This window comes from Sinocyclocheilus anshuiensis, unplaced genomic scaffold (assembly GCF_001515605.1).
Source record: "Sinocyclocheilus anshuiensis isolate Anshui unplaced genomic scaffold, SAMN03320099.WGS_v1.1 scaffold6, whole genome shotgun sequence".
NCBI lineage: Eukaryota > Metazoa > Chordata > Actinopteri > Cypriniformes > Cyprinidae > Sinocyclocheilus > Sinocyclocheilus anshuiensis.
The window spans coordinates 219,078-231,846 of NW_015547668.1; the positions used below are offsets into that span (position 1 = coordinate 219,078).

At 36.2% G+C, this 12,769-nt stretch overlaps 1 protein-coding gene across 1 annotated transcript in view; it reads left to right on the plus strand.

The window, feature by feature from the left end:
• The window catches only part of LOC107702659 (CUB and sushi domain-containing protein 1-like), a 232,478-nt gene that overhangs the window by 102,550 nt on the left and 117,159 nt on the right, over positions 1-12,769 (plus strand). Inside the window, exons 26-29 of the mRNA XM_016505042.1 lie at positions 1,688-1,890; positions 2,643-2,834; positions 6,003-6,141; positions 8,303-8,490. Of these exons, the coding sequence (XP_016360528.1) occupies positions 1,688-1,890; positions 2,643-2,834; positions 6,003-6,141; positions 8,303-8,490 (722 nt within the window). The remainder of the gene's footprint in view (positions 1-1,687; positions 1,891-2,642; positions 2,835-6,002; positions 6,142-8,302; positions 8,491-12,769) is intronic.

Here is a 12,769-nt window from a genome sequence, read left to right on the forward strand (position 1 = left end):
AACATTGCTACAAATATACCCCAGCGACTTAAGACTGGTTTTGTGGTCCAGGGTCACATATAACGTTATATAGGTTCATAATACAATTCAATTGCTGGCAAAAAGGACCCTGCTGGTGAATGAAATGTCATTTATGAGCGGTGTGGAGATATTTGAATGAATAACGCTGTGTTTGTGGAGAGCAGAACTCGTGGTTGTCCACCTACACATCCCACAGAGACAGTCATTGTTGTGACTTAAGTTGATCAGTCCTGTTTTTACATGCCAGCTGCAGTGCTGTGCTCGACTCGAGGAGGTCAGACTACAGCCCTGTTGTGTGTAAATAATATAAATCCCAGTGGCTCAGTATAGGAATACATATATTCTGAAGGCCTTTGGGTTTGATCAGTTCAGTGCTGAGGAAAAGATGTTTTGTGTGCATTTAGTAAGTATTCCATTATTGCCAAAGATGATACAGCCATATTAATGAGGTCACATTTTGCTTCGTCTTTTAAAACAAATCCAAATACACTTTGAAAAACCTATAATAATGATGTGTATTTTAGAGCTGTCAAAATGCATTTCACAGGAAATTGCGTTATGTCATATCCATACACAAAGAAATGTGGATTCAGCTGTGGGTAGCTTGAAGCTGAATGCTCATTTGTCATAACGAACGAGAAAAATTGATGGTGATGATGATGATGATGATGAAGATGATAATGATCATTCAAAATGGCAAACTCCTGGGAATAACCTGTTGTATAAATATATTCTGAAGGCCTTTGGGTTTGATCAGTTCAGTGCTGAGGAAAAGATGTTTTGTGTGCATTTAAGTATTCCATTATTGCCAAAGATGATACAGCCATATTAATGAGGTCACATTTTGCTTCGTCTTTTAAAACAAATCCAAATACACTTTGAAAAACCTATAATAATGATGTGTATTTTAGAGCTGTCAAAATGCATTTCACAGGAAATTGCGTTATGTCATATCCATACACAAAGAAATGTGGATTCAGCTGTGGGTAGCTTGAAGCTGAATGCTCATTTGTCATAACGAACGAGAAAAATTGATGGTGATGATGATGATGATGATGAAGATGATAATGATCATTCAAAATGGCAAACTCCTGGGAATAACCTGTTGTAAAAACAAAAACAATAATGTTATTTAATATGTCCATCCGCTCTGTTAAGATCTATATCTGTGCCTCAAACCACATTCGAGGAGCATTGTTCTTCTGCAAGACGCATGCAGTTTTATTTTGAAACTAACATTTTTAAATTATGAATTATGAATTAATTTTTAGGACATATCTTTGTGAACTCTGGACCAAGGTTATTATAGATTTGCATTTTTAAATTTCCCTAAACCGACACACAGCTCATATATTTTTCCGCCACAGGGTGAGAACGTAATGATTACGGAAACGATTATTTATTTTTGATAATTATTATTTTATTGCAGTTAGTTTTGCAATAACTGTTGTTAGTTTCGTTTCGTTTTAGTTGTTTCATTTATTTTGATTTTTTTATTTTATTTCAGTTTTTGAAAATGTTTTTTGACCAATCGTTTTCGTCTTAGTTTTCAGTTTTAATTTTAATTTGCAGATGTTTTGTGCTTATTATGAATGTAATGTTTTTGAATATCTTTGAAAGAAAATATAGCAACATTGAATATTCTCACTGTTTTTGACCTTCCCAGCCTCCACTTCATAGTCTTTGAAACAGAAGTGGACCATGACATTCTGAAGGTTTGGGATGGACCAGCGGAGAGTGGCATTCTGCTGAAAGAGTGGAGTGGATCGCTTTTACCCGAGGACACTCACAGTACCTTCAACATCCTCACGCTTCAGTTTGACAGCGATTACTTCATTAGCAAGTCTGGTTTCTCCATCCAGTTCTCTAGTATGTATCAGCTTCTCTGTGTTCAGACCAGCATACTCGCATATAACTTTTAGTATATATCTTTGCAGTATGCACACTGTATACTGTCTGCAGCTTTTCAATATGCATGGCAACTGGATGTGCAGTACAACCTTAGCATGCTGCATGGAATACTCCATTCTACAATGCACTGCGCTCACCTTGATTTTCTATTACCAGCGTTAGTAATGTTGTATCAGCATACCATTCTTTCTTGGCTCTTTTTTTATTTTATTGGACTGCCAAAAAACAGTTTTTAGATTGAAACTACAAAATAATTGTATTTCCAAGATGATAAGTCTGTCATCTAAATGCAAAGGCACGCAGTGTAGTGTATAGTATAGTGTATGCTGTGCAGCATGCAGTAAGTAGTAAGCTATTGTTATAACAAAGCCTTTCTCTCTTGTAAATTTCCTCAGATCTCTCTGCTCTCATTATACATTGTTTATGTATTTTGGCTATGGAGCATATTTTTGTTAAGAGAGCAGAAACTGTTGCATATTTTATTTGACTTTTTGACAGTAATATGATATGATTGATGAAATATAATTAAATTAAAATCTCCATAAACATGAGTTTAACACCATCGCATATGTGAGCTGCTGTGCGACTTGGCATATTTAGTCAAGAGCAGAGGTCCGTTTTCCCATGAATAAGTGATTTTCCGCTCGCTCTAATGTCTCACTGATCCACAGCTGTATCAAAATGATTCAAAATGTATCTTTTTATTTCAGCTACAGTTGCCACGACCTGCAACGACCCAGGGACCCCTCAAAATGGGACACGCTATGGAGACAGCAGGGAGCCTGGCGACACCATTTCCTTTCAGTGTGACCCTGGGTACCAGATTCAAGGAGTGTCTGAAATCACTTGCGTTCAGCTAAACAGCCGATTTTTCTGGCAGCCGGACCCACCCACCTGCATCGGTGAGATCCGACTTGAGTCTGTGCTTTTTAGTTTGCTTACTGGAAAGCTCCTTACAGAGTAAAAAATGGATACCCTGTTAAATACATTCCTTCATTTTTTAAAAGTGAAATATTAATATAAATTACAGCTGTCAATGAAATACATTGATTTAGACTGATTAATTACAGACACAAACAAGCAAACAAAGATACTTTAGAAATACAGATGATACAACAGAACCACTGTTTGTTTGCTTGCTTGCTTGCCTGTTTGTTTGTTTTTTCATTGAAATGGTCCAACGTTTTTACATGTTGTATATGATAATATAGTTTTCTCTGAAGTACATTAGATTTTAATGTAAATACTTTTTTTTTTTTATGTTGCAGCCTCATGCTAAAATGCTTTAAATGACTTTTTCAAATCAAACTTGACTCCATAGACCATAATCCCAAAGCTGGAAACATCCCACCTAATTAAAAAATTACGTAGCACTTTAGTATAGGGACCAATTCTCACTATAAACTAGTTGCTTATTAGCATGCCTGTTATTAACATATTGGCTGTTTATTAGTACTTATAAAGCACATATTCTACATGACCATATTCTACATCCCTAATACCTAAATTTAACAACTACCTTACTAACTAGTAATAAGCAGCAAATTAGGAGATTATTCAGGCAAAAGTCATAGTTAATGGTTTGTTAGTGGCGAAAATGGACCTTAAAATAAAGTGTGACCAAAAATTAAAACTTACTTAATAATTACTCTGGGGTCATCTTTAGGATGTTTCTGCACTTTGATTGGAGTCCATCACAATTCATTTGACTGGACATGTTTTGGAAAGGCACATACCTGTCTATAGAAGGTCTAGCATGTATAATTAAGGTATAACTGGTCTAATGCATATCAGAGCAATAAGCAAAGACATATTATGGCTAAGTGGCCTCTCCTCAGGACATGGCACATGAAAACCTGCTTGAAGTGCCTAAAGGACTCTCAGACTATGTGAAAGAAATTTCTCTGGTTTGATGAACCTCAATTCCAAGCATCATATCTGGAGTAAACAAGGCACTGCTCATCACCGGTGAAGCATGGTGGTGACCTATCCAGGCTCATTGGAAATACGTGCCTCTACCTACATTTCTGCAGAACTCAAAAAAACATACCTATACGTACAAATCGCTGCAGTTTGAACACTAGAGGCAGAAAAACTCAGACAACTTTTAATCCTTTTCACACAAAGTATGATTTACCGGGACAGAGTTTCCAACACAGTTTGCTTGGTAGCTCATGTGATACAGCGTTGCACTTGTAAGGTGAAGTGCTTCAGTACGAATCCTGTGAAACTAAGGTTCGACAAAACAGCTCAAACTTGCGTATAAGAAAGTAAAATAGCACGGTTGCATCAATGATTGTGTTTTTATGTCACATTGCATTTGCTAACACTGTCGGGTTGGTTTAGGGTTGGGTTTGGTGTATGTTATTTTCCAACACGATGAAGCATTAACGTTTAGTGACGATTCCCGGACATTTAAATTCTGAACCGCCACAATACGTACCTGGACCAACGTAATATAATTGCAGCAATACGTGCCTGTACCAACATAATAAAAACATGGCCATGGTCACACATTGAACACACATTTTTTAGTGCCACTCACTGGACTTTTTACTTTGGAATTGCAGCAAAACGTGCAGTAAGGTACCGCAATATCGGTGTTGCAGAAATGTCGCCACAAGGCAAGCATGCATTTCCAATGAGCCTTGGTTAGTGGTGACTGCACTCCATCATGCTGTGGGGGAAGCACTGGTACTGGTCATGGTAGAAGGAAACCTGAACATAGCAAAGTACAGAAATATCCTTAATGAAAACCTGATCCAGAGCACTCAGACGGGACCTTCCAGTAGGACAATTACTCTAAGGACACAGCCAAGACAATAGAAGAGTGGCTTAGGTACGACTCTGTGAATGTCCTTGAGAGACTCAGCCAGAGCCCAGACTTAAACCCAGTCAAATATTTATTGAGAAACTTGAAAATGTCTGTCCACCGACGGTCTCAATCCAACCTGAGAGAACTGAATACTTTCGCAAGGCAATGTATGTCAAAATCTAAAACCATCACTGTACCATTGTACCACCACAGTAATTTTTTGTAAATCTACTCAGTTGTCCACTACCAATCATAAAGTCATAGCATTATAAAACTGTTAAGTGTCCATGTATCAGGTGATCTTGTAGAAGAGATTTAAGAGAGATACATATTAGCTCAGCGTTATAGGGAAAAGTAGAGGTGTCTCACCCACTGCATTACAAAGTTGCTTTTATATTATTACAATGACCTTCTCTCAGACCTCCAGTATTTTTCTGCTTCTTTTCTCTCATTTTTTTTTTTCAGTCAGGCAGTATGCTCTGCACCTTCTAAGCATGTTAAAGAATAGCTTTTTTCTCCAGTGTCCCTATTGACTTTTTTTGATGTCATGCTTAGCCAGTTGCCATGGAATTTTACAAGGTCCTCTCGGGTTCAGGAAGCCAAAATCCCATTCATCTTCTCCGTAGAGAAATTGATTTTTAATGATAATATTTAAACCATTCAAGACAGACCTAGCATGAGCTCAAAAGTTGTTAGAGGTTGATAAATGCTTTTGTACCTTCATTAAACAAAAACAAAAAAAATAAAATTACTGAACATATAATTCTGTACCTTTAATATTTTGTCATAAATTTCTAATCGGTCTTATTTTACATATCGGGCAATAACCTGGTCAGTAGTTTTATAGTGTATTGACTTTTTTCAGTATTTTGCAGTGCTTCATGGGACGTTGTTTATTCTGTCATAAAATACATTAAGTACACAGTTTTTACAGCAATAGTTGCTCCGTACCAAATTTTTAATCTTGTGATCTCAGAGCTCATTGATTTGGTTCATGGCTTAGACTATTTTTATTGAAAAATTTTTTAGATGCATAGAGAAATACTTCCAGAACCAAAGCCAGCAAAAATTGGCAGGTCCTATCATAACAGTGCTGCTCAGTGCCAAAAATCAAATACAGTTGTCCTGCTATATTAACTGATAATGAGCTCAAAGTAATCATCCTATAATCAGGCTGCTGAAACATTGTTTATTTTTACCGTGTTGAAGGATCACATTAAATAATCTCTCGTCCTCACTCTCCTTGTTATAACAGCTACCTGTGGGGGCAATGTGACAGGGCCTGCTGGGGTAATTCTATCACCCAACTATCCCCAACCCTACCCACCAGGAAAAGAGTGTGACTGGCGGATAAAAGTCAACCCTGACTTTGTCATCGCTTTAATCTTCAAAAGGTAATGTGCTCACACAGCACTGAGTGCCTCTCACTCTCATGACACCCCAAAGGGGTGTAACATCTCTTACATGGTTATAGTCACAAGTGCATTTTTAAACTCCAGTTTCTATAAATTTGAAGTGTATTTGAACATATTTAGTCTGGTTTTAATTGTGAAATGTGGTTGTGAATTCAGAAATTGAGAAAATGTTCTCTGATCTCTTGACAAGTTTATTGTGCTACATAAATATACTGTAAGATTCAGAACTCAGTCCTTCCTCATTAGTCCAAAAATTGCTTTAATTAAAACCAAGCTGCTAAAACAAGTCATTTTGTAATTCCTCCTTTTATTACACAATAGAGATTAATACAAGACTCCCTGCACAGGCACAGAACAACACCTTCTTCTTCATCAGTCTCTTTGGCCTATCCATGAACCGACAGGATAAAAATGTCAAAAGGCATCACTGGACTAAAAATAGCTTTACTATTCAAAGGATACTAATGATAGGAAATTGACTATTGATGCATTTTTGGTAAACCAATCACAAATCGACACAGACTTTGCAAATAGACTTTTTAAAGAAATATATAGAACTGACAGTATTGCCACAACATATAGGTGACTATTTTAATTATAATGCTTAATTAAAGAAATTGAAAAATAATACTCACTTTATAATCACTGGAGCTGTCAGTCACTTCAGTTCAGCGCTGACTGAGTTCTGTACTCTGGCCAAAAATCCCATTATAATCAGTGCCGCTGTCTACACGTCTCATTGAATCTCATATTTAAATTGAGTTTGCATTGTGTTGATTGTGTTGTTTATAATGAAAGCACTTGTGAGAGTGCAAATTTCAAGTTACATTGGCAAGATCATTGTGTTCACACACTCAACAGACATGACTGTGATACAATGTTCAGCAATGGGAGTAGATCTAAATGTTATGCTATAATCAACCCTTTCATCAAATAGTAAATCTCAGAAGGTGTACTAGTCAAAAACATACCAAAGGTTTGCAAAAGATACATTAAACAGAACATTTAAACAAGGGGTTAAAATCAGGGTGGAAAATGGTCTTTTATTTGTAAATTATTACCATTTTTGATGGAAAAAAACTCATACTAATTATATCAGTGCACCTCAGGAAACATTATTAAAACAAACAAATAATAATAAAAAAATAATAATTTAGTTCACGACCCCTTTAATAAACAAACATTCAGTGAACAGGGAGTATGCCATGTACATATGTGGCATTTCTAGACAAATCAATATGCCATTGCCAGATTACATTGAGTCAATATTTCATTTTGTTTAATAAATAAACTTTAACTTTATCATTGTGGGGCTCTTAATTTCAGAGAATACTATCATTTACCTTAAATTCTTTAAAATGGAGCCAGACTGCATGGAGCAGATTTAGAAGATGAAAACCTGAAACAGAATTTCTAAGAAGCTAATGATTTATATTTTATTTTTTTGTAGGGGTGGAAATGCCTCAGTGTTGAAACATATTATGAATTCAAATCACTGCAGTTGTGCAGAAGGGCAATGTATCTCAGCCCTTGCACACAAATCCACAATCACAATCATCAACTCACATACTTGAATCTTTATGACCATGATTATGACTCTGATTGCTTATGTTTCACTCAGCCAAAATGATCAGAACTTCATGGACTTTAATTATAATTACAAAACAGACCAACTAGAAAGAAGGATTTACTTCTGGAAACTAGCAGGCTTTCTGATGAAGCAGGTTAAGCAAGAATGCATGGGTTGAACACGTTCCTGGATTACCATCCTTGTTTATTAAAAGCATTTATCAAATAAATAATAAAAATAGCTCCCTTAAATTATTGCATGCTTTAATATATGAATGCATAATATTAGAAAGCAATATTTATTTACATTTATTTTTTTACTAAAACATTTTAATTCATGAAACATGCCACATAGTTAAGTCTAAGCACACCTTGTTGGTTAAGCATCTTAAACTTCCTGGTTGGGATACCTGCACATGACCTTTCAATGCAGAAGACTGACATCCAAAATGTAACATGTGTTTGTATTTGGAAGGGTGTTGTCAAATTTATATAAAATCAATGATTTCACTACATCAGTGAGACCTTATGCATATAACAATCTCTAAATCTTTCTCCATTTGTTGTGCAGTTTTAACATGGAGCCCAGCTATGACTTCCTCCATATCTATGACGGTGAGGACTCCAACGGACCCCTGATCATCAGTCTGCAGGGCAACCAGGTTCCTGAGCGCATCGAAAGCAGTGGAAACAGCCTTTTTCTGGCCTTCCGCAGTGATGCCTCCCTGGGGATGTCTGGTTTTGCTATCGAATATAAAGGCAAGTTTCACCTTGCAGGTGTATGGTTTGTTCCCTTCTAATCAAGAAGTTTCCAGATGTTTGTTCCCTTTCAAGTGTCATGAAAACATGTCCAGGTCACATGTTAAAACAAAACAAAACTTAGTGCTGCCCAGGTCAGATTTTTTGCACTGTGACATTTAAACACACATTGTCCTTGAATTCTCCTTGACCTCTCCTTGTCCTTGAATGTTTTTATTTTTTTTTTCATTATTAATCACACATTATATTAATGCACATGAAATTTGACATAATCAGAATGATACAGTAAGAAGGAAATATGCTTAATTGCCATTAAAGTGCAAAAAAATCTTAGCGATCCCAAAAATAGGCAACTTTCTTTTTTTTTTTTCTTTTATGTTTGGAGTTAAATATGACCTAGAGATGTTCTCGATGGGTTTCACTTAAACTGCATAATTCTCTTGGCTATAAAAGCCAAGAACGTCAGATAGTTTTGACTGCTATGTCAGTTAAAGCTGATGGACCCTGCAGTAATTAGATTTGCCTTCCTCTTAGAGTAACAATGGATTTTTGTCTTTTATGTGGACTGTAAAGGCTGGTAAAATATCTGAATTATCTAAGAACTGTGTCTTGGATGGAATTAGTTTCAGCATGACAATAGCTAATGTTGAGCATCCCTTTTGTAACTTACAAATTCAAGTAAGAATTCATCAATACTGTAACACCCATTGACCACTGACCCTGATGACCAGATAAGGATTTTAGAGTTTTGCTACTATTTTCTGCTCACCCTAAGAAGATGAGGGTGAGGGAGCTCTGACATGTTAAAAGCACACGCTGGATTTTTATATATTTGAGATGCTGATATTAAAGACCCCACTGAATTACAATTGGAGGGCTTTGTGGCTTTTAGCCCATGTCTATTAGATTAGATTAGTATGCTGGTATTCCTAAATTTGACTTCTAAACAAGTCTTTCTCTTCCAGGAAATTGAACACAAAATATTGATGACTTATCTTGCTCTCAGGGTCTCATCCAAAATTTGGTCCAATAAAATGCTCTCCACGAGAATGTCCCCTGAGTAGCAATAACAAGTAGCAAATATTTAAAGGGGTCATATGATGTTGCTAAAAATAACATTATTTTGTGTATTTGGTGTAATGAAATGTGTTTATGCGGTTTAAGGTTCAAAAAACACATTATTTTCCACATACTGTACATTATTGTTTCTCCTCTATGCCCCGCCTTTCTGAAAAGTGTTGATTTGTACAAAGCTCATCGTTCTGAAAAGCGGGGCGTGCTCTGATTGGCCAGCTATCCAGTGCGTTGTGATTGGCCGAATACCTCAAGCGTGTGACGGAAATGTTACGCCCCTTGAACACCGGCATTGTAGGCTACTCTCCCAGGAAACATTTTACACTTCTCTGTAAAATGCGCTGCACACATCTGGATATTTGGGTTGAACTGTTCTGGAACAGTGTTGCAAATACAACTTAACCACTGATTTCTAGTTGTGTCCTCTTTAGGAGGACCAAACAAAGTAGTTTCGCTTTCACAACGAAACACACAGCGTCTCCACGACATGGCGGTGGCAGCAACAATACTACAGCGAGAATCAAAGTTACGCCTTCTTTCTTTGCGTGAACATTTGGGCGGTGTTATGCAAATTTTCCCACACAGTGACGTAGACGTGGGGGCGTGTTAGAACGAGCCGTTTTAGGAGGGCGTGGACGAGTCTTAACTTTTATAAAGAATATCTCTTTGGGTTTGTGACTTTAGTCTTTGCAACTTTAGGGATCTTATCTATTCACGAACCGCTTGTAACACTCCAAAGAGAAAGGAAAACTTGAAATCGCATCATATGACCCCTTTAATAAACGTAAGGATTTTGGATATTGTCCCAAATTCCGATTTCAGTAAGGAGTACGTCAACACAGCCACATGTAGGACAACTACTGTATGTTCATATAGCCATCTCATGGGGTCTTTAACAGCACCGCCAGATTTTGGATTTACTTGTGCCATTGGCATTGAAGTTTGGCATCTGTACTGATCTGTACTAGCAGTGAAGTAGTTGTCAGTTGCCATGTTCGTGGCATATAGATCTCACATCAGTTAATTAGCAGAAGTTATCACTACACCGTATGCATGACGTTATTAATGTGACCATGTTTGGGAAACAGTCGTGAGTGGCTAGTTAGTTTCCACAATGGCGCATTGTACCGTGGTAGTTAATCAGTGAGTGACATTGTTGTACGAGAAACACACCCCTGGAGTGCTAAATTCATGCATTAGTGAAAGAGCATATGTTAAATGGCTCGCGAGGGTGCAACTTTGCTGTGATTAGTCAAAAAAAAGCTCTTAAGTGGTATTGAGTTATATGTTGTACTTCTCTTCAGCAATACTATTAACCTTTCTCAGTGAATACCTGGCAATATTCCCCACAGAAGAGCATTTTGTTCGCCAATTCGCTCTTTGTAAATGCTCTTTTAAAAAGAATGTGAGTTTGTATTGCGAAAATCAGGGCATGCGACAATGACAATGCACCGTCCCTAACGTGCTATGCACCTCCCTGAAATCATTTCTACTCCCAGCGGCCCTTTTTATATGATGATTATGGTTGAGTAAAAGTGCAGTTCATGGATTGTTGAATATTTTAATTGTAATTATTTTAATGGCAGCCTATTGCACAGTGTAGATGAACTCTGACTTCAACCTTTTGTCTTTGCTCCACATGAATACCCAATGCATTTAAAAGTTTGCTTGCCAATGTATTATATTGCTTTGTTGATGGTCTCAACATCCCACAATGCTTCAGGATTTCACTTTCATGTCGTGCCATTAGGTTCGCCCCGTGTTTGTCGGGAAACTGAGAGATGCATGGGAGTTTGATTTTTGCTGTGAAAGCTCATCAGATAACACAATCACAATTCACAGGTGATGGGACTATTCGAATTCAGTGGTTGAAATCCTGGTGGAGCATCTCATTTTGCAGTATTGATTATATTTTTGATAGTATTTCATTGCATTTCTTCTGACTTCAATTTAAAGGTAAAGTGTGTAATATCTGCTAAAACTGTTTTTAAAAAAGTTTTGAAGTCTATATCATTAGTGGGACATTTGTGTTGTTTCTGGACGTGTGTAGCACATGTTGCAAACAAATAAATAAACAGGTTTGTTTGGCATTTCAACAGTGATTGTGAGTAATTTGAGTAAGTAAGTACAAATGAGTAATTTGCAAAGGTTCTGCAAAGACTGCAGTAATTGAAAAAAAACTATGCAATATAACTAAATAAACACTATGTATAAAAATGGTCTGTTTAATTTTTACGGGTGGAAGAGGATGGAAATGGTCATAAAAAGCTAAGTAATTTTAATTTTTTACAAAGTAGCCTTGACTAACATTGTAAGTGGACCTTTAATGTTTGATATGACCTTGTTAATATTAGAACTGCACATGTTCGGAGTAGGAGCCATTGAAAGGATGCTGCTTTCTCCTTCATGAATCATTGGTGTTGTCTATGTAATTGTTCCCAAGCTCAGATCTGAAAGTGATTATATCATTGTTTGCTGTTTGTTCTTTGATTGCCACAACAAAACTCTATTCTGAGGCCTAAATATGTATCTCACTCGCTCCATCGGAGCCTTAATTAGAACATGTCATATATTTCAATGAAATGATGGAGTCTTTTTCTCTTTGTTGTTGTTTTTTCTTTTGATTAATTCAATGTCCTTATTTGCTCACTGTTTCTTTATATAAAGCCAATCTTTTATCTGATGTTGTTCATCACACACCAGTAAACACAATTATTAATGCCTTCACTAGGGGAAAGAAATGAATATGACAATAATACAGTCCAAAGACTTTTATACCTTGAGGAAAAGCACAACAGACTGAGAAATAGAAAAATATTAATATATTATAGTGGCCCTTAAAAACATGTACAAACATGGTTAATTTATGATTCATTATTTTATGGATCCAGAATATATATATATATATATATATATATATATATATACAACAGTTCATTCTGGTTCTCACCACTGCGTTGTTGATTTGTATTCATTTACACACTTGTTCCGTCGAACTGTTGTATAAACGCAATATCACTCTCGTACTCGAGTGATATTGCTCATATATATACAGTATATATATATATGTTTTGTTTTTTTTATCTTATTTTTTTTTTTAAGCATTAATGATTAATAATAACTTTTAGCAGAATTGTCAGTTTTGAGTGAACTGTACCTTTCATATATATATATATATATATATATATATATATATATATGGTGG